The following is a 23,382-nucleotide window of genomic DNA, read 5'->3' as shown; positions in this document are numbered from 1 at the left end:
ATCATCATCATCATCATCACCATCTTCATCATCATCACCATCATCATCATCATCATCATCATCATCACCATCATCACTATCACTATCATAATCATCACCATCACCAAACCAAATAAAAAGAGAAACAAAAAAAATTATCAAAACAAACACACAAAAAGGCATCACAAACTAATTATATTCTTTCTTTTTTTTCAGAAATGATGGGGTGGCGATAAGAGTCCCCCCCCCCTTCTCATCACCCCCCCCACCCCCCGACCCCCTGCCACCATCATGGAGTACGATAAAGTAAGTAAATCTTTTTTGTTGTTGTTGTTGCTGTTGTTGTTGTTGTTGTTGTTGTTGTTGTTGTAGGTGAATAAGGGTATAAAATTGCTTCGTGAAAGTGTAAGTCAATATATGAGTAATAATAAGAAGTTTTTTAAATGAACGTTTAAGATGATGAGCGATTGAATAAGTGAATTGTTGTGCAGTTCGTGTGAATATTGCAATATATAATGATTTAATAGCATTAATCAGTAAATAATTAAATATACAAATGACCAATGTTGCAAACGAGATAATTCAGGAATAAACCAAATTTTCTAATCACCTCGAACAAGCAGTTTGATATAAAAATGAAATAATTTCTAATTGTCATTTCTTAAACCAAATCCCCAAGTTCATTATATCTTCACTTGAACATCACGGAAACGTAAAGTAAAAAAAAAAAAAATATGCAGGTAATTTAGAGAAACACCGTCTAATTATCTTAATGAGCCAATTAACTGCCAAAGGTTGTTACCGAAGACCATAAAAATACATGGGGTTTCGCGCCTGTTATGGGGACCCGCTGTATTACGCCATAAGGTCGTTTTCTCTGTCGTTTTTCAAGGGTTTTACGACCTAATGAACGAAAGGGGTTAGCATGATTGTTAGTCAGTGCAGGAAAGTGTAGTAATGGAGTTTGTCTCATTAGAAGGAAGAAGTTTGTGCTTTATTGTGCGAAAGTGGAAGTGAGTAATAAAATGAGAGAGAGAGAGAGAGAGAGAGAGAGAGACAGAGAGAGAGAGAGAGAGAGAGAATAAGAGAGAGAGGGAAGGAGAGAGAAATCGATATAGAGAATTTGATAGAGAGAGAGAGAGAAAGGGAGAGAAAGGGAGAGAGAAAAAGAGAGGGTGGGAGAGAAATAAGAGAGAGAGAGAGAGAGGAGAGGGAGAGGGAGAGACAGAGACAGAGACAGACATAAACAGAGACAGAGAAAGCGAAACAGAGCGAAAGCGAAACAGAGCGAAAGAAAGAAAAGAGAGAGAACGAGATAAAGAGGAAGAGAGAGAGAAAGACCGAAACGGCCTTGTGACGCCGCATATCCAAGAGTTCGTAACATCCAAATATCAGATGAAAGTAATATGTAAATGAATATCCTAATAATCTTTTATTACCAACGGTTATGGTTGTGTCGAGTGACGTCATACTGAATTCCCTTGATGCATTACTCAGCCTAAGGGTTTCGTAAGGCCATTGTTAACAGGTAGTTTGTGCATAATGATATCCTTAGAGGGGCTTGTTATAGGCAAAATTTGCTTACGGATTGTATTAATGATAGGATCAGTGCGGTTATATGTTGCTTGTTTTTATGATTTATGTGGTTTTATATAATGAGGTTATTAATGATGAGCTTCAGTCATGACTTTGCGTAACAAGATCTTGTTCATTCTCAGAAAAAAGTTACATTATGTGCGGTGACTTAAACGTGTGGCGAAGTCTACGGGGATCACACGCCCGATTTGACATTCCTTACGTCAGCGTTGAAGTCACCGGAACAGATTATTGCGTAATTTGCTTAATGTTAGTCTAGAGAAACATTTTATGTCGCTAATGTATTTTTTTTTCTCTTTTTTTAAAGACAGTTATTTCATTTTGCCTAGTTTTATGCTGCCACTGAGGTCGTGATAATTCAGTTGATATGATCATTGTCATTATTATATCACAGAATGTCTCCGATTTCTTTCATTCGGAATAGAGTCAGCAATACATAAATGACAATAAAAAACTCTTTTTGTTGCATTAAGTTTTCTTAAATGGGAAACAAAACGTTGCATCAAGATCGAATTACTTCCAAAATCCCATTAGCACTAAAGATAATTACCATTAATCATTAGCATAATCACGAACAAGCCACCCACGTCGTTCGGCAACGAGTGACCCCGGCTTCGTCTTAAGAAAAAAATAGTTATGAAAATAAACGGTTTGTAGAAAGGGAGAGAGAAGAGAAAGGGAGATAGGAGGCGAGGAGAGGTGAAGGGAGAGAGGGAGAGAGGGAGAGAGAGAAATAGATGGTTTAAGGGACTTCCCTCTGGCGCCCAACTTGAGTCCTGAGGGCAGCGACCTTCTCGAGACCTGCCTCTCCTGCGGCATGACACGAGGTCATTTGACAAATATCAGGCCAACTGTGATATCCCCCCCCCACCCTCTCCCCCCTCCCGCCATCTCTCCCTCACCCTCTCTCTGTCTCTACTTCGTTGGTTCTCGCGCTCGCTCTCTCTTTTCCTTTCTCTTGTGTTCCTGCTTTTCTCCTCTGTCTTTCTCCTACTCCCTTTGTCCACTCTCATTTCCATTCACTCTTTCCCCTTTATCTAATTTCCACTCCCTCTTTCTTCTCTTTTCTCTCTCTCTCTCTCTCTCTCTCTCTCTCTCTCTCTCTCTCTCTCTCTCTCTCTCTCTCTCTCTCTCTCTCTCTCTCTCTCTCTCTCTCTCTCTTCCATCCTCTCTCTTCCTCTCCTCTCTTCTATTTTCTCCTCTCATACTCTCTCCCTTTCTCTCCTCTTCCTCTCCCTCTTCCTCTTCCTCTTCCTCTTCCCTTTCTCTCTCTTCTCTACCTGTGTGTCTGTCTTTCTGTCTATTTGTTTGTCTTCTATAAGTACGCACATATATACATTCTTTCCTTATTCTTCTTTTTGTTCGTCGAAAGAATAAATCGTTTTCTGCATACCAAAGAAATGCTTTATTACATAAATTATTTAAATATAATTTTTGGAACACATATAGCGCTATTATGTTATTAAGTCTTGTGTCATAACTGCAAATTTCAACGTAAATATTTGCATAACAGCAAAAAGAAAATATAACATGGCATAACATAGCAACAAAAGAGAATAATTTGAATAAACCATAAAGGGAATTTCTAGTATAGTTACCCTTAGATATATTCTATGCTATCAAAGAAAATGTGCTATTGGTTCTCGGTCTGCTTGTTGTAGAAAACGTGAATTCTATAGCACGCTTATATAGGGATAACTTAGTCTTTTCGCCATATGTTATCTTCTACAGAAACTTGGGTATGCGCAGTGGCCCTAGGCTTAGTATATATAACTAGATCCTTTAATAAGTATATTATAAGAAGATATACTTTATCTATTTTCTTTGTGTAAATTATTTACAGCAGCGCGTAACATAAATGCAATATTCATTATAAAAAATACAACTAGGGTAAAGTATTTTTTGGTGCACACACACACACACACACACACACACACACACACACACACACACACACACACACACAACACACACACACACACACAACACACAACACACACACACACACACACACCACACACACACACACATACACACACACATATATACATACATCTATATATATATCCATATATCATACTATACATACATACTACTAACACTACACATACACACACAATATACACAATATAAATCAATACATTATACATAATAATATTACTATATACACATACACACACACAACATACATAACATATATACACACAATACACATATACAAACAACACATAAATTAACATATATATATATATATATATATATATATATATAATATAATATATATATATATAAATATTATATTATATATTATATATATATATATATTATATATTATATATATATATATATATATATATATATATATATATTTTTATTATATATATATATATATATTCTATATTATATTAATTATATTACAAAAAAATGATATTCTATATATACTAAACTAATAATATAACATATATTAACTAAAATGATATATTCATGATAGACCTTTTTGTATATATATGGATGATAAAGTATTTTACTATATTAAAATATTATATATATTATATCTACTATAATATATATATTATATATTAATATATATCCCCTTTTATTTATATATATTCCCTTTTATATATATTTTATATTTTAAATTATATATATATTAAAATTTTTTATATTATTCTATTATTTTATTTATCCCTATTTTTTTAAATTCAAATATAATAAAATATATTATATATATAATATATACATAATAACATTTTTTATATATTATATTAAAAAATAAATATTTATATATTTAAATAATCTCTAAAATATATATTAATTATAATATATATAAAAATAATATATTTATATATATAATAAATTTTCTATTATATAATAATATATATATAATAATAATATTTATATTTTTTTTATATATTTTTTATTATTGGTGTGTGTGTGGTTGTGTTTGGGGTGTGTTTTGGGGTGTGTGTGGGTGTGGTACACGTGGATCGTGCACTTGTGCGTATATGTGCGTGTGCATTTACGCATTTCAAAAGAGACCTCATTTTAAACAACATAAAAGATTTTAAAAATCCGACGACTATTCTCTCCCAAATGACACAAACAAACAAAAAACGAAAAAACATTTTTTTAAAACTTACTCAATCATTATGGTTTCCTCCTGCGACGCGACCCGAGGAATTTTAATATCTTTGAAATGAGAGGATGGTCAGCCTTTCCCCCCCCCTCCCTCCCACCCTCCCCCCTTCCCCCGTACCTCCCCCCCTTCCCCCTTTCCCCTCCCTCCCCCTCCCCCTTCCAGCCCTCCCTCCCCCTCCCCCTTCCAGCCCTCCCTCCCCCTCCCCCTTCCAACCCTTCCCCCCCTCCCTCTACGCTAACCAACCTGCGGTCACTCGTTGCCACGTGCTTCGTTTCCCCTTCCCCTCCCCTTCCTCCTTCCCTCATACACCTATCCACTCCTTTCTCATCTGTTCCTTCTTCTTCCTCTTTCTTAGCTCTCTTTATTTTCCCCTTTTCATATTTCTTTTGCTCTTTTATTCTCTTCTCCTCTTCCCCGGTTCTCTTTTCGTTTCCTCATCTCCTCCCTAGCTCTCTTTCCATTCCCCTCTTCCCCTACCTTAACCTCCCTTTCCTTCCCCTTCTCTCCTTCCCTTAATCACCTTTTACCCCTTCTTCTCCTCCCACCCCCTATCTCCCTCCCTAACCCGCTTTCCTTCCCCTCTTCCCCTTCCTTAACCTCTTATTCCCCTCATTTCGTTTATTTTTTTTACCCATTCTTCCCCTTTCCTTAACCCTCTTTCCTTCCCCTTCCCTCCCACCCCCTATCTCCCTCCCTTAACCCTCCTCCCCCACCCCTCCCCCATCCCCTCCCATCCCCTATCTCCCTCCCTTAACCCTCTTTCCCCCACCCCTCACCTTCCCCCATCCCCACCCACCCACCCCTATATACGTAGCCTGGGAAAGTACCTCCCCTCCCCCTATCCCCCATTCTTCCCCATTCTTCCCCATTCTTCCTTCCCACTCTTCTTTCCAAACTTTCGTCTATAGTCCCTCCCCTTATTACTATATCTCGCTGCCGTAGTTAGTGTACAGCGTAACCCGGTGACTACGCGACTACGCTGCCGGTATCCATAGACCTAAAGCCCTATATTTACGGATAATAACACGTTCGCAGAGGGAGACGGTTTGTGTGTGTTTGTTGCTAACGATGTGACACGGTTTTTTTTTATATATATATTTGTAGGTTAAGGGCACATCTATGTTTGTTTGTTTGTTTGTTTGTTTTTTTATTTGCCTTGGTTAATTTTGATATATTTGATGGATGATTGTAGTATTATATGATTTTGCATTAAGCATTCAGGTTTATGGTATCAATGTTATTATGGTCTCTATTATATCAGTTAGAAAGGAAGAATATTTATATCTATTTATCTACCCCACCGGTATATAGTTTAGGCGTGGAAAGATAAGGTTACATTTGATGTGTGTTCAAAGTGCAATGTTATATTCCAAGGCTACAAAGGAAGTATATCTTCTGAAACGGCAGATGTTACGAAATAGTTTGCGTGGTGGGTTGTAAGCTGGCGTGCGAAAACCGTAGAGTTGTGCCGGGTGTATTTTCTTGGATCTGTGTCAATTTCTTTCATTTTTTCTTATTTATTTTCGTTTAGGCCGATTTCTTTTCTGAATTGTGAATTGCCTTACAGGAAAATATATTCGTCCTTTTATACAAGACCTTTTGATAAATTATTAATAATTAATAACGATACAAGGAAAGATGATTAAATAAGAATAAAAGAGATGAATAGCGATACTAGAAATAAATAACGAAAATAAATCAATAATGAATGATAAATAACGATACATAAAAATAAAATGAATAAACTTCGATACATGTATATACAAGTAAACATTGAACAATCATGCAGGAGGCTTTCCGTCATGAAACACACTGGGAGGAGCAAGTACCGTCTTGAGTCATGTCACGTCATGACTGTCATGAGAATCACAAAAGGATCATCCCTTCCCTTCGCCTCTATTCTCTCAAGGACACTTTTTTTTTATTCGCGAGATATGTATGGCTCGCCTTTGTAATCTTTTCACTAACGGCCTGGAGGCATGACGTAGCGCAGGAGATGAATTAGGGAGGGGTGTTTGCGAAGAAGTCTGAAATCTGCGTTTTTTGTTGTTTGGGGTTTTATGTGTGTCTCTCTATCTCTGTCTCCTCTCTGTCTGTCTCTGTCTCTGTCTCTGTCTCTGTCTCTGTCTCTCTCTCTCTCTCTGTTCTCTCTCTCTCTCTCTCTCTCTCTCTCTCTCTCTCTCTCTCTCTCTCTCTCTCTCTCTCTCTCTCTCTCTCTCTCTCTCTCTCTCTCTCTCTTTCTTTCTCTCTTTATATATATATATATATATATATATATATATATATTATATATATATAATATATATATATATTTATATATATAATATATATATATATATATATATATATATATATAATATATATTATATATTATATTTATATATATATTATATATATATATATATATATATATATATATATATATATATATATATATATAATTTCTCTCCACCTATCTATCCGTCTATCTCTCTATCTATCTGCCTTTATCTATCGACACGTCTCCATCGCCCCTCTTCCTCATTCTTTCTCCCCCCTCCTCTCCTCCTCCCTCAAAATTCCTTACAATTATTAATCGATAATCACAGAGCCGGACGTTTACGAAGATAAAAGAAATTCTGCCTATGGATTTTCTTAGGCCTATATACCCCTCTCCCCCCCTCTACCCCTCCCCCGCTGCCTTCTCCCCCTTCTACCCCCGCTACATCTGTCTCCTCTCCCTCCCCCCACCTTCTCTCTCTCTCTCTCTCCTCTCCCTCCCCCTCCTCCCTCTACCTCCTTTCCATCCCCCTCCTCCTTCTACCTCCTCCCTTCCCCTCCTCCTCCCTTCCTCCTCCTTCCTCTACCTCCTCCCCCTCCCCCTCCCCCGCCCCCGCCCCCTCCCCCCCCAATAATTTATCTGAATTGAATTTCAAACAAAAGACGCCAGACAGCTCTCGGCTTGAGCCTCGGGGCGTAATTCGTTACTTTCTTCGTAGTTTAGTGTGGAATGGGATGAAAAAGGAGAGAGGGAGAGGGAGAGGGGAGAGGAGAGGAGAGGGCTCCCCTCCCCCTCCTTTTTTCCCCTTTCCCCCTTTTTTTTTTTTTTTTTTTTAAAATTTTTTTTAAAATTTTTTTAAAATTTTTTTTTATTTTTTTTTTTTTTTTTTTAAAATTTTTTTTTTTTTTTTTTTTTTTTTTTTTTTTTTTTTTTTTTTTTTTTTTTTTAAAAAAAAAAAAAATTTTTTCCCCTCCCCTTTCCCTCCCCCCTTTTTTATCTGTTTCAAACCCCCACCCCCTCTCCTTTTTTCCTCCCCCTTCCCCCCCCCCCCCTTTTTTTTAAAAAAATGAAAAAAGAGGGAGAGAAGATAAAAGAAAGAGGAAAAAGGGGGGGAAAAAAAAATTTTTTTTTTTAAAAAGCTAAGATTTTTTTTTTTTTCCCCCCCCCCCCCCCTTTTTTTTTCCCCCCCCATTTTTTTTTTTTTTTCCCCCCCCCCCCCCCCCCTTTTTTTTTTTTAACCCCCCCCCCCCCCCCCCCCCCCCCCCCCAAAAATTGAAGAAAAAAAAAAAGGAAAAACCCGGGAGGGGGGGAAGAGGGGAGGGGGGAAGGGAAAAGAAAAAGGGAAGAGGGAGAGGGGGAGGGAGGGAGGGAAGGAGGGGGAGGGGAGGGGGAGAGGGGGGGAAGGGGGGGGGAGGAAGGGGAGAAGGAGGGGGAAAGGGAGAAGAGGGAGAGGGGGGGGAGAAGGAGAGGGAAAGGAAAGGGAAAGGGGGAAGGAGAAGAGGGGAGAGGGGAGAAAGGGGGGGGAAGGAAAGGGAAAAGGGGAGGGGGGGGGAAGGGGAGGGGGGAAAGGAGAGAAAAAGAAAAAAAAAAAAAAAATAAAAAATAAAAAAAAATTTTTTTTTTTTTTTAAAAAAAAAAAAAAAAAAATTTTTTTTTTAAATTATTTTTTATGTTATGTTTCAGGAATTTTTATTTAAATACTAGTTATCATTCTTAAATATTAATTAAATTTAATTTAATTAATATTAAAATTTATATTTTTTTTATATATATATATTTTTTTTCTTTTTTTTTTTTTTTTAAAAATTCATCCTCCCCCTTTTTTTTCCCCCTTCCCCCAAAAAAAATTTTTCCTATCCAAAAAAAAAAAAAAATTAAAAATTGCTTTATTACAAAAAAATTTTTTTGGCCCCCTTTTTTAAACCATCATGTAATTATTGTCCCCATAAAATTAACGCGAAAGGGTGTACCACGCGCGTGTCGAAGGCGTTCTGGGTTGCTGTGTTCTTAGGTGGCTTTGGGGGGTATGTTATGGTGACCAAGGGGAGGAGATCGTTTTGGGGGGGGAGGGAAAGGGGAGGGAAGGAGGGGAAAAGGGGGGGGGTTTTTTTTGGGGGGGGGGGGGGGGGGTTTGGGGGGGGGGGGGGGAAAGGGGGGGGAAAGGGGGGAAAGGGGGGGGGGAAAAAGGGGAGGGGGGGGGAAGGGGGAAAAAGGGGGGGGAAAAAAAAAGGGGGGAAGGGGAAAAAAGGGAGAAAAAAAAGGGGGAGAAAAAAAAAAAGGGCCCAAAAAAAAAAGGGGGGAAAAAAAAAAAGAAAAAAAAAAAAGGGAGAAAGAAAAAGGGGGGGGGGGGGAAAAAACACCCTTTAAAAAAATCGGGGGGGTTTGCCTTGTCCCTCGCCCGAAACATCTTGTTTAAATCATACGCGTCGAAGGGAATGTAAATTTCGGCCATTAGACAGACTACAAATACGCACACACACGTTTAAATGCCACGCTTTTACCCCCACACTCCGCCCCATTCTTTTCTTTCTTTTTTTCTCTCTCTTTCTCTTCCCCTTTTCTTCCGCTCTTTCTCTCTCTTTCTCGTTTTCTTCCTTTTTTTTCTTCTTTCCTTCCCTCTTTCTTCTCTCTCTCTCTCTCTCTCTCTCTCTCTCTCTCTCTCTCTCTCTCTCTATCTCTCTCTCCTCTCTCTCTCTCTCTCTCTCTCTCTCTCTTTCTCTCTCTCTCTCTCTCTCTCTTTCTCTCTCTCTCTCTTTCTCTCTTTCTCTGTACTAGAAGTCGAGATGGAGAATAATGATAATAATGATGATAATGATATTGACAACAATAACAATAATGATGACAGTGACAATGATAACAATAGTGATAATAATGATAACAATAGTAATAACAATGATAAAAATAATAATAACAATGGCAATAATAATGATAAAATATCAAATCTCGTGTTTCTTGATGGAAAACGTGTCCATTTTGCCAGTATTTTTTTCTCATTTCACATCAATATTTTCCATTCATAAACAAAATTCGCAAAAGAAGAAAGACCTATCATAGTCTATCTATCGCCTCGTTAAACAAGGTCCAAATAGATCAAAATATTTCGTGGAGGAAATAACAGTCACGCCGTCTTTAAACGTGACAAGTCTCCATATCTACATTTACGTCTAACGTAACTTACACATATATGGGTATGTGTACGAGTATTTATACTCAGAAATACACAAAGATTTGCATGCAAAATAAGTACACGAAGACGCTTGTTTTGGGAAAAATTTTAATTAAAGCATTAAGTCTTACAAAACATTTAGTAATTAGTGGTGACAAATCCGATTATGACAAATTATTATGTATAAATTTTTCGATAATGGTGAATATCAGCGATTTTAATAAAATAAATAATAATGATAATAATGATGATGATGATGATGATGATGATGATTGATGATGATGATGATGATGATGATGATGATATAATGATAATAATAATGATGATAATGATGATGATAATGATATGATAATGATAAGATAATGATATGATAATGATATGATGATAATGAATGATATAATAAAAATAATATAAATGATAATAATAATATATAGTATTAAATATAATATAATAAAATAAATAGTATATATAATAATAATAATAATAATAATAGTAATAATAATAATAATAATGCTGACCACGATGATTATGCTAACAATAATAGATTAATTAGAACAGTAATGATAGAGAGATAATTAAAAGAGAGTAAATTACATGATTCCAGACTGCAACAAAATAAAAATAAATTAAATAATAACAATGCCGATCACGATGATTACAATAACAGCAATAATCTAATTTTGCCAGTAATGACCACTCCATACATCGAAAGAGAATAGACTAACCGGCAACTCCCCGCGGGTCGGAGGGGGCGGGGCAGCAGACGCGACGCAGTTCATTCATGAGTTGACGTTCCTCGCGTGCGGTTGTGTGTGTAGAAAGCGGTGCCGTTCAGTTTACTCGATTGCGTTCACCGTGTTTTGTGTTCAGTGTTCGTTCAGAAAAAAAGTATGATTCGATGTTTTTGGATACTTGATATATATGTATTTATTGTTGTTTTTTAAAAGGAAATGCGAAAATGGATTGAATTGTTTGGAAAATATTGATGTGAAATGCCTGTGAGAAAAAAAAGTTTGAAAGCTGGCAAAATGGACACGTTTTCCGTCAAGAAACACGAGATTTGATATTTTGAAAGAGTAAATGGTGTTTAGAAGCTCAAGGGGTGAGAGTGACTTTGAAAACTCGAAAAACATCTGCCTGTATTGTTCTGAAATGTGCATTTATTTGATTATTGTTGTTGTTTTTGGTTTTATCATTATTATTGTTGTGATTATTTTTTTCTTATCTATCTACCTTATTTTATTCTTCTACTTCTTTTTTCTGGCTTTCTTCTTCTTCTTCTTCTTCTTCTTCTTCTTCTTCTTCTTCTTTCTCTTCCTCTTCTTCTTCTTATTACTACTGCTGTTGCTACTACTTCTGTTTACTTTCTTCTCTTCCTCCTTCTCCTTTCCTATTCCTATCTTTCACTCTTCCTTTACTTCCTTTCCTCTTCCTCTTCCCTCTTCTTGCCTCTTCCCCCTTCCCTTCCTCTTCCTCTTCCCCTCTTCTCCTCTTCCTTTCCTCCTTCTCTTCCCTCTCCGTTCCTTCCGCATTCCTCCTCCTTCCCTCTTCCTCTATATATATATATATATATTTTATTTTATTTAATATATATTTTATATATATTTTTATATATATATATATATATATATATATAATATCCTTTATATTATATTTTTTTTATTTTTTTTTTTTTTATTGTATATATATATATTAAAATTTTTATATTATATTTTATTTTTACTAAAAAGGATTTTTAATTATTATATATATATATATATATAATAATTATCTTTTTTATTTTCCCCTCCCCCTATCTACCGTCTATCTCTCTTCTATCTGCCTTTTCTATCGCCCGTTTTCCATCGCCCCCTTCCTCTTCTTTTTTTCCCCCCTCCTCTCCCCCTCCCTCAAATTCCTTACAATTTTTAATCAAATAATCACAGGGGCCGGACTTTTACGAAGATAAAGAAATTCTGCCTAGGGAAATTTTTTTTTGGGGCCTTTATCCCCTCTCCCCCCTCTTACCCCTCCCCCCCCTCCCTTTCTCCCCCTTCTCCCCCCCGGGCTAAAATCTGTCTCCCCCTCCCTCCCCCCACCTTCTCTCTCTCTCCCCTCTCCTCTCCCCCCCCCCTCCTCCCTTTTACCCCCTTTCCCCACCCCCTCCCCTTCTACCCCCCTCCCTTCCCCTCCCCCCCCCTCCCCCCCCCCCCTTCCCCCCCCCAAATAATTTTTTTAATTGAATTTCAAAAAAAAGACCCAGACAGCTCCCCCGGCTTGAGCCTCGGGCAAATTCTTCCTTTTTTCGTATTTTAAATTTTTAAAGGGGGATAAAAAAGGAGAGAGGGAAGGGAGAGGGGAAAGGGGAGGGGAGAAGAGAGGGGGGGGGAAAAAAAGGGGATGAAGAGGGGAGGGGGTAAAAAAAAGGGAAAGGGGGGAAGGGAAAGGGGAGGGGAGGAGGGGGGAAGGGGGAGAAGTAGAGGGAGAAGAGGAGTTTGGAGCAGGAAAGGGAAAAGGGGGAGGGAGGGGAGGGGGAGGGGAAAAGGAGAGGGAGGGGGAAAAAGGGGAAGGGGGAGAGGGAAAAGGGGGGGGAAAAAAAGGAAAAGGGAGAAGGGAAGGAGATGGAGAAGGAAACCCGAGGGAGATGGAAGGGAGGGGGGAGGGGGAGGGGGGGAAGGGAAAGGGAGGGGACAGGGAGGGGGGAGAAAAAGGGAGGATGGGGAGAAAAGACCCTCATCATCATTACCCTTTTTTAATCATTATTATTATCATTATTGTTTTTATTATTTTTAAATCATTATTATTATTATTTTTCTTTTGTTTTATTATTTTTTATTTTATTATTATTATTATATTTTATCTTACATTATTATTATTCCTGATTATGTTTTCCCCACGAATTTATGTTAAACATACCTATTTACCCTATCTTTATTAAATTCATTACATATTGTAATTCTAATTCTAATTTCAAATTTTTTTGTGTGTTTTTATATATAAAAATTTTTTTTTTTTTTTTTCTTTTTTTTTCCCAAACCCCCCCCCCAAAGGGAAAAAAACCCCCAAAAAAAAATTTTTTTAAAAAAAAAAAAAAAATTTTAAAAAACCCCCCCTTTTTCCCCCCCCCTTTTTAAAAGGAAAATTTTGGGGGTTTAAACGGGGGTTGGGGGTTTTGGGGTTTTTTTTTTGGGGGTTTTTTGGGGGGGGTTTTTTTTGGGGGTTTTTTTGGGGGGGGGGGGGGGGGGGGGAAAAAGGGGGGGGGGGGGGGGGGGGAAAAAAAAAAGGGGGGGGGGGGGGAAAGGGGGGGGGGGAAAAAAAAGGGGGGGGGGGGGAAGGGGGGGGGGGGGGGGGAAAAAAGGGGGGGGGGGGGGGGGGGGGGAAAGGGGGGGGGGGGGGGAAAGGGGGGAAAGGGGAAAAAGGGGAAAAAAGGGGGGGGAAAAAAAAGGGGGGGAAAAAAAAAAAAAAAAAAGGAAAAAAAAAAAAAAAAAAGGGGGAAAAACCCCCTTTTTTTTTTAAAAATTTTTTTTCCCCCCCCCCGGGGGGGGAAATTTTTGGCCCGGGGGCATTTTCCCCCCAAAAAATTTCCCCCCCCCCCCCCCTTTTCCCCTTTTTTTTTTTCCCCCTTTTTTTTCCCCCTTTCCCCCCCCCTTTTTTTTCCCTTTTTTTTCTTTCTCCTTTTCCCCTTTTTCCCCCTTTTTTTTCCCTTTTTCCCCCCCCCTTTTCCCCCTTTTTCCCCCCCCCCCCCTTTCCCTTTTTTTTTTTCCCCCCCCCCCCCCTTTTTTTTTTTTCTCCCCCCCCTCTTTTTCCCCCCCCCCCCCTCCTTTTCTCTCCCCTTTTCCCCCCTCTTTCCCTTTCCCCCCTTTCCCCCCCCCCCCCCTCCTTCCCCCCCCCCCCCCCTCCCTTTTTTTTCCCCCCCTCTCCTTTTTCCCCTTTTTTTTTTTTTTCCCTCTCCCCCCCCCCCCCCCCCCCCCCCCCCCCCCCCCTTTTTTTCCCTTTCCCTTTTCCCCCTTTCTTTCCCCTCCCCTTTTTTTTCCCCTTTTTTTTTTTTTCCCTTTTTTTTTTTTTTTTTTTTTCCCCCCCCCCCTTTTCCTTTTTTTTAAAAAAAAAAATTTTTTTTTTTTTTTTTTTCCCAAAATTTTTTTTTTTCCCCCCTTTTTCCCCCCTTTTTTTTTTTTTTTTCCCCTTTTTTTTCCCCCCCCCCCTTTTTTTTTTCCCCCCCTTTTCCCCCCCTTCCCCTTTTTTTTTTTTTTTTTTGCTTTTTCCCCCCTTTTCCCCCCTTTTCCCCCCCTTTTTTTCCCCCTTTTTTTTTTTTTTTTTTTTTTTTTTCCCCCCCTTTTTTTTTTTTTTTTCCCCCCTTTTTTTTTCCCCCCCCCCTTTTTTTTTCCTAAAAATTTTTTTCCCTTTTTTTTTTTTTTTTCCCCCCCCCCCTTTAAAAAAATTTTTTTTTTGGGGGGTTTTTTTAAAAAAAATTTTTTTTTTTTTTCCCCCCTTTTTTTTTTTTTTCCCCCCCCCCCCTTTTTTTTTTTCCCCCCCCCTTTTTTTTTTTTAAATTTTTTTCCCCCCCCTTTTCCCCCCCCCCCCCCCCCCCAAATTTTTTTTTTTGAATTTTTCCCCCTTTTTTTTTTTTCCCCCCCCTTTTTATCCCTATCTCCCTCCCTACCCTTCCCCCCCTCACCTTCCCCCATCCCACCCACCCACCCCTATATACGTAGCCTGGGAAAGTACCTCCCCTCCCCCTATCCCCCATTATTCCCCATTCTTCCCCATTCTTCCCCATTCTTCCTTCCCACTCTTCTTTCCAAACTTTCGTCTTTAGTCCCTCCCCTTATTACTATATCTCGCTGCCGTAGTTAGTGTACAGCGTAACCCGGTGACTACGCGACTACGCTGCCGATATCCATAGACCTAAAGCCCTATATTTACGGATAATAACACGTTCGCAGAGGGAGACGGTTTGTGTGTGTTTGTTGCTAACGATGTGACACGGTTTTTTTTTATATATATATTTGTAGGTTAAGGGTACATGTATGTTGTTTGTTTGTTTGTTTGTTTTTTTATTTGCCTTGGTTAATTTTGATATATTTGATGGGTGATTGTAGTATTATATGATTTTGCATTAAGCATTCAGGTTTATGGTATCAATGTTATTATGGTCTCTATTATATCAGTTAGAAAGGAAGAATATTTATATCTATTTATCTACCCCACCGGTATATAGTTTAGGCGTGGAAAGATAAGGTTACATTTGATGTGTGTTCAAAGTGCAATGTTATATTCCAAGGCTACAAAGGAAGTATATTTTCTAAAACGGCAGATGTTACGAAATAGTTTGCGTGGTGGGTTGTAAGCTGGCGTGCGAAAACCGTAGAGTTGTGCCGGGTGTATTTTCTTGGATCTGTGTCAATTTCTTTCAATTTTTCTTATTTTTTTCGTTTAAGCCGATTTCTTTTCTGAATTGTGAATTGCCTTACAGGAAAATATATTCGTCCTTTTATACAAGACCTTTTGATAAATTATTAATAATTAATAACGATACAAGGAAAGATGATTAAATAAGAATAAAAGAGATGAATAGCGATACTAGAAATAAATAACGAAAATAAATCAATAATGAATGATAAATAACGATACATAAAAATAAAATAAATAAACTTCGATACATGTATATACAAGTAAACATTGAACTATCATGCAGGAGGCTTTCCGTCATGAAACACACTGGGAGGAGCAAGTACCATCTTGAGTCATGTCACGTCATGACTGTCATGAGAATCACAAAAGGATCATCCCTTCCCTTCGCCTCTATTCTCTCAAGGACACTTTTTTTTTATTCGCGAGATATGTATGGCTCGCCTTTGTAATCTTTTCACTAACGGCCTGGAGGCATGACGTAGCTACGCAGGAGATGAATTAGGGAGGGGTGTTTGCGAAGAAGAAGTCTGAAAGCTGCGTTTTTTGTTGTTTGGGGTTTTATGTGTGTCTCTCTATCTCTGTCTCCTCTCTGTCTGTCTCTGTCTCTGTCTCTGTCTCTGTCTCTCTCTCTCTCTCTCTCTCTCTCTCTCTCTCTCTCTCTCTCTCTCTCTCTCTCTCTCTCTCTCTCTCTCTTCTTTCTCTCTCTTTATATATATATATTTATTAAATATATATATATATATATATATATATATATATATATATTGTATGTATATATATATATTTTATATATAATATATTATATATTATATAAAATTTCTCTCCACCTATCTATCCGTCTATCTCTCTATCTATCTGCCTTTATCTATCGACACGTCTCTATCGCCCCTCTTCCTCATTCTTTCTCCCCCCTCCTCTCCTCCTCCCTCAAAATTCCTTACAATTATTAATCGATAATCACACAGCCGGACATTTACGAAGATAAAAGAAACTCTGCCTATGGATTTTCTTAGGCCTATATACCCCTCTGCCCCCCTCTACCCCTCCCCCGCTGCCTTCTCCCCCTTCTACCCCCGCTACATCTGTCTCCTCTCCCTCCCCCCCTTCTCTCTCTCTCTCCTTCCCCCCCTCCCCCTCCTCCTTCTACCTCCTCCTCCCTTCCTCCTCCCTTCCCCTCCTCCTCCCTTCCCCTCCTCCTCCCTTCCTCCTCCTCCTCCCTTCCTCTACCTCCTCCCCCTCCCACCCGCCCCCCCCAGCTCCCCCTCCCCCTCCCCCTCCCCCTCCAATAATTTATCTGAAGTGAATTTCAAACAAAAGACGCCAGACAGCTCTCGGCTTGAGCCTCGGGGCGTAATTCGTTACTTTCTTCGTAGTGTGGAATGGGAGGAATAAGGAGAGAGGGAGAGGGAGAAGGAGAGGGAGAAGGAGAGGGAGAGGGAGAGGAGAGAGAAGAGGAGAGGGAGAGGGACAGGGAGAGGGAGAGGGAGAGGGAGAAGGAGAAGGAGAGGGAGAGGAGAGAGAAGAGAGAGGGAGAGGAAGGAGAGGGGAGAGGAGAGGGAGAGAGAAGAGGAGAGGGAGAGGGAGAGAGAAGGAGGGAGGAGGGAGAGAGAGAGGAGAGGGAGAGGGGGGAAAAAGAGGAGAGGAGAGGGAGAGAGAAGAGGAGAGGGAGAGGGAGAGAGAAGAGGAGAGGGAGAGGGAGAGAGAAGAGGAGAGGGAGAGGGAGAGAGAAGAGGAGAGGGAGAGGGAGAGAGAAGAGGAGAGGAAGGAGGAGAGAAAAGATCATCATCATCATCATCATTATTATTATTATTCATGATTATGTTTTCAGTGAATGTATGTTCAACATACATAGTTATCATATCTTTATTCATTCAATTACATATTGTAATTCTAATTCTAATGAGTTCAAATTCAGATATATGTGTGTTTATATATATATATATATATATATATATATATATATATATATATTACATATATATAATATATATATATATATATATATAATATATATAATATACTATAATATATTATATATATTATATTATTGATTTTTTTTTTTTATTATTATTATTTTTTTTTTCATGCCTTTTTCAATCTTTTTTTTCATCCCAAGGCTTACATCCTCACACAAAATCGGTTTTCCATTACCGACCAAAAAAAAAAAAAACTATTAATCTCTATCCAAATATAATCACGGGAATTATAATGCTTTATTACAGCCCCTAGTCTGCCCTTTAAACCATCAGATGTAATGTATTGTCCCGATATATTAAGCGCGAAAGGGTGTACCAGCGCGCGTGTCGAAGGCTGTTCTGTGGTTGCGTGTGTTCTTAGCGTGGCTTTGGGGGGTATGTTATGGTGACCAAGGTGAGGAGATCGTTGGGGAGGGAGGGAAAGGGGAGGCAAGGAGGGAAAGGGAGGGAAAGGGGAGGGAGGGGTGGGAAGGAGGGAAAGGGAGGGAGGGGTGGGAGGGAGGGAAAGGGAGGGAGGGGTGGGAAAGGGGAAAGGGAGAAGAGGGAGAGAAAGAAGGAAGAAAAAAAAGAAGAGCAAGTGATAGAGGTAGATCGATAGATAGAGATATGTAGAGGGAGAGAAAGAGGGAGTGAGGGAGAGAAAGAGAGAAGGAGAGAAGGTGAGATAGGGAGAGAGAGAGAAAAAGAAGTGGTCGTAAAAGAGTAGATGAAGACAGAAAGAGAACAAGCGAAAACAGGAGAAAGAAAGAGAGAGAGAGAGATAAGGCAGAGATCTTAACACATCCATCTTAAGAAGTCGTGAGGGAGTTGCCTTGTTACCTTCGTCGAAACATCTTGTTTTAAATCATACGCGTCGGAAGGGAATGTAAATTTCGGCCATCCAGACAGACATACAAATACGCACACACACGTACATGCACACGCATACACACACTCACGCTCTTTCTTTTTCTCTCTTTTCTCTTTTTCTGTCTTTTCTCTTTCTCTTTTTCTGTTTCTCTCTTTCTCTTTCTCTTTCTCTTTCTCTTTCTCTTTCTCTTTCTCTTTCTCACTCTCTCTCTCTCTCTCTCTCTCTCTCTCTCTCTCTCTCTCTCTCTCTCTCTCTCTCTCTCTCTCTTTCTCTCTTTCTCTGTACTAGAAGTCGAGTTGGAGAATAATGATAATAATGATGGAAATAATATTGACAACAATAACAATAATGATGACAGTGACAATGATAACAATAGTGATAATAATGATAACAATAATAATAACAATGATAAAGATAATAATAACAATAATAATGATAAACAAAATTCGCAAAAGAAGAGAGACCTATCATAGTCTATCTATCGCCTCGTTAAACAAGGTCCAAATAGATAAAAATATTTCATGGAGGAAATAACAGTCACGCCGTCTTTAAACGTGACAAGTCTCTATATCTACATTTATGTCTTAACAAATAACGTAACTTATACATATATATGGATATGAATATGCATATATACTCAGAAATACACAAAGATTTGCATGCAAAATAAGTACACGAAGACGCTTATTTTGGGAAAAAATTTGATTAAATCATTAAGTCTTACAAAACATTTAGTAATTAGTGGTGACAAATCCGATTACACGTATCAGATCGTAAGTGCAAATTATTATGTATAAAATTTTGATAATGGTGAAAATCAGCATTATGATGATGATGATGATAATAATGATAATAATAATGATAATGATGATGATGATGATGATGATGATGATGATGATGATGATGATGGTAATAATAATGATGATGGTAATAATGATAATAATAATAATAATAATAATAATAATAATAATAATAATAATGCTGACCACGATGATTATGCTAACAATAATAGATTAATTAGAACAGTAATGATAGAGAGATAATTAAAAGAGAGTAAATTACATGATTCCAGACTGCAACAAAATAAAATAAATTAAATAATAACAATGCCGATCACGATGATTACAATAACAGCAATAAACTAATTATGCCAGTAATGACCACTCCATACATCGGAAGAGAATAAATAGACTAACCGGCAACCTCCCCGCGGGTCGGAGGGGGCGGGGCAGCAGACGCGACGCAGTTCATTCATGAGTTGACGTTCCTCGCGTGCGGTTGTGTGTGTAGAACGCGGTGCCATTCAGTTCACTCGATTGCGTTCACCGTGTTTTGTGTTCAGTGTTCGTTCAGAAAAAAAGTACGATTCGATGTTTTTGGATACTTGATATATATGTATTTGTTTTTTTAAGAGAGAAATGCGAAAATGGATTGAATTGTTTGGAAAATATTGATGTGAGAAAAAAAAGAGTTTGAATGCTAGCAAAATGGACACGTTTTCCGTCAAGAAACACGAGATTTGATATTTTGAAAGAGTAAATGGTGTTTTTGAAAACTCGAAAAACATCTGCCTGTATTGTTCTGAAATGTTGTGCATTTATTTTATTATTGTTGTTTTTGGTGTTATCATTATTATTGTTGTGATTATTTTTTTCTTATCTATCTACCTTATTTTATTCTTCTACTTCTTTTTTCTGGATTTCTTCTTTCTTCTTCTTCTTCCTTCTTCTTCTTCTTCTTCTTCTTCTTCTTCTTCTTCTTCTTCTTCTTCTTCTTCTTCTTTCTCTTCCTCTTCTTCTTCTATTACTACTGCTGTTGCTACTACTTCTGTTACTTCCTCTTCCTCCTTCTCCTTCTCCTATTCCTATTCTTTCCCCTTCCCTCTTCTCCTTCCTCTTCCTCTTCCCCCTCTTCTTCCTCTTCCTCTTCCCCTTCCTCTTCCTCTTCCGCTTCCTCTTCCTCCTCCTCTTCCTCTTCCTCCTTCTCCCTCTTCCTCTACCATCTTCCCCTTTTACTTCCTTGTCATATCATCCTTTTCTTCTCTTGTCTCCTCCTTCTGTTTTCTTCCTCCTATTTTTCTTCTTCCTCTCCTTCTTCCCTTCTTCTTCCTCCTCTCCTTCCACCATCTCCTCTTCTTTATTTGTCTGTCCATCGGTCTAACGCGATTTATGTCTACTTGTGAAAAAGGGTGCGTTTTTTTTTTCTAAAAAGAATGCCTCATTCACGAATTAATGTAATTGATAGTCGATCTGACTGACATAAAAATGGAACTATTTTTCGAACGAAGCAATATAGAAATTCAGAAAAGCTGGAAGAGAGAGAGAGAGAGAGAGAGAGAGAGAGAGAGAGAGAGAGAGAGAGAGAGAGAGAGAGAGAGAGAGAGAGAGAGAAGAGAGAGAGAGAGAGAAGAGAGAGAGGAGAGTGAGAGAGAGAGAGAGAGGAGAGAGAGAGAGAGAGAGAGAGGAGAGAGAGAGAGAGAGAGAGAGAGAGAGAGAGTGAGTGAGTGAGTGAGTGAGTGAGTGAGTGAGTGAGTGAGAGAGAGAGAGAGAGAGGAGAGAGAGAGTGAGAGAGAGAGACAGAGAGAAAGAAAGAGAGAGACAAAGACAGAAAAGAAGAGAGAGAGAGAAAAAAAAGACAAAAACAAAAAGAAATAGAGTATTCCCCCATTTTTTATTCAGTCAAATCTCATTCAATCTTATTTATTCAGAACCAAGATACAGGCGGCCATCTTGGGAATCGTAAGATGTCCTTCAAGAAAAAATAAATGTCTTTTCCTAGAGGGAGTTGCCTCAGATTCTTGATGGAACAAACAAACAAAACATTCAAACAAGAGATAAGAAATAAGAAACACCCTTTGTGATGTGTGTGTGTGTGTGTGTGTGTGTGTGTGTGTCTGTGTCTGTGTCTGTGTCTGTGTCTGTGTGTTTGTGTGTGTGTGTATGTATACAGAGAGAAAGAAAGAAAGACAGAGAGAAAGAGACACAGAGAAATACACATGTATACCCACACATACATATACACTAAAAAAAAAAACACGGGACTCCAACCCCTTCCCCCCCCTTCCCCCAGAAAAAAAGACTATATACACAATAATAATAAATAAATACATAAAAAAAGAAAAGAAAAGAAGAAAAAAAAAACCGATCATGACAAATAATAATAGTAATAAATCGTTCCCATTCAACTTTTGACGCATGACGGTTCCAGTGAAAGTCGAAGACCGAGAAGCGTGTCCTGCGGGTCGGAGGCGGCGGTGCTCTCGGCCCGGGCGCTTCCGAGCGTTTGGGCGGGGGTGGGGAAGGAGGGGAGGGGGAGGAGGAAGAGGGGAAGGGGGCGGGGGAGGAAGAGGAGGTGGGGAGGAAGGAGGCGGGGGGTGGGGAAGGAGGGGAGGTAGAGGGGGACGGGGTTGGGGAGGAAGAGGAGATGGGGAAGAAGAGGGGATGGGGTTAGGGGTGGGAGAGGAGGAGGGGAAGGAAAAAGCGGAGATGGGGTGGGGAGGGATTGGGGAGGTGAGGAGGAAGTAGGAAGGGAGTTGGGGAGGAAGAGGAGGGGAAAGGGGGGAGAAGAAAAATATTGGGGAGGCAGGCGAATAGAAAGAAGAGAAGGAAATTGAGGAGGAAGAGGGGTAGGGGAAAGAGAAAGGGAAGGGGTAGAGGAGGCAGAGACGAAAGGCAGAAGAAGAGGAGGAAGAGGAAAGGTAAGGAAGAGGAATAGATGAAGAAGATTACGAAGGGGAAGAGAGAAAGAGGAGTAAAGAGTGTACTAAGCGAGGGGTGGAAAGCGACCTGATTACGTGCCCGCTTTTAAACTTCAGAAAAATTAGGTTTAATTGCATAATTAGGTATAGATTCTCACTGGGTATTAGGTGTTGGGAAGTATGAAAGTTCTGTTTTGATAGTTTTGTTTGTTTGGCTCTCTGTCTGTCTATGTCCGTTTGTTTGTCTAAGTTTATTAGTCTGTTTATCTATATATCTATTTCTCTCTTTTATCGATCTCTTTCTCTCGCTCTCTCTTGCTCTCTTTCTCTCTCTCTCTGTCTCTCTCTCTCTCTCTCTCTCTCTCTCTCTCTCTCTCTCTCTTCTCTCTCTCTCTCTCTCTCTCTCTCTCTCTCTCTCTCTCTCTCTCTCTCGCTCTCGCTCTCAATCATCCTTGCTTTCCTAAATAGTAATTTGTTATTCTTTTTTCCTTCTTGATGATAAAAATATCCTTAAACGAGGAATGAAAAAGGAGAGAGAGAAAGAACACGACAAAAGCGTGCATGCAACGCTAAAGGTTGCATTTCCTGTTGCTAAGAATATCTGGCGTTGCAGCTGGGCGATTGGGAATGATTTGTGCCTTATGCAACGCCCATTCCATTGTTCTCGTCAACATCCTGCAAGGGACTGATTTGAACTTGCAATTGCAAAGGAAAGACGGCGTCAAGTGCATTTTCGGTTTTCGGGAAATCGAAAAATGTAGAGTTTGCAATCTGTGATGTTGAAAAAGATTGTTGAATTTGCAATCTAGTTTTAATTTTGATGTCTTTATAGGAGGCTTGTAATGTTGCAAAAAGTGTGGCGTTTGCAATTTTATCTCAATTATGATGTTTTTTATGGGATTTCGATATTGCAATTAATCATACAGTAATGAATAGTGATAGTAGGAATAAGGTTTTATATATATAAATGTATTATAGGAAAATATATTTATAGATGAAGGTTGTGTGTGTGTGTGTGTGTGTGTGTGTGTGTGTCTGTGTGTGTGTGTGTGTGTGTGTGTGTGTGTGTGTGTGTGTGTGTGTGTGTGTGTGTGTGAGTGAGTGTTTATAAGCATGCGTTTATGTGATGTGCAAGTATTTATCTCTGTAAATATATAATGTATGTATGTGTCTCCACCATCGCTTCGAACTGCCGTAGGAATCTTCAATAAGAAAGAAAAACAGACCGCATTAACCCTTCTGACAGCTGCCAATAGATGGCGCTGATGAGAGGCGCTTAGGAAAATTTGCATAGAGATGGACGATTAACGAGTATCATCACGTGAACA

General features: G+C 38.9%; 1 protein-coding gene across 1 annotated transcript in view; it reads left to right on the top strand.

Annotated features, from left to right (window-relative positions):
* The first annotated feature begins 230 nt into the window (after positions 1 to 230).
* Positions 231 to 23,382, top strand: part of LOC119576001 (unconventional myosin-XV-like) — a 110,408-nt gene continuing 87,256 nt past the window's right edge. The window contains 1 exon segment of the mRNA XM_037923527.1: positions 231 to 285. Within this exon segment, the coding sequence (XP_037779455.1) occupies positions 271 to 285 (15 nt within the window). The 5' untranslated portion in view covers positions 231 to 270.

This window comes from Penaeus monodon, chromosome 8, assembly GCF_015228065.2.
Source record: "Penaeus monodon isolate SGIC_2016 chromosome 8, NSTDA_Pmon_1, whole genome shotgun sequence".
NCBI classification, from domain to species: domain Eukaryota; kingdom Metazoa; phylum Arthropoda; class Malacostraca; order Decapoda; family Penaeidae; genus Penaeus; species Penaeus monodon.
The sequence above is the reverse complement of the archived record's forward strand: the minus strand, read 5'-3'. Positions and strand labels throughout refer to the sequence as shown.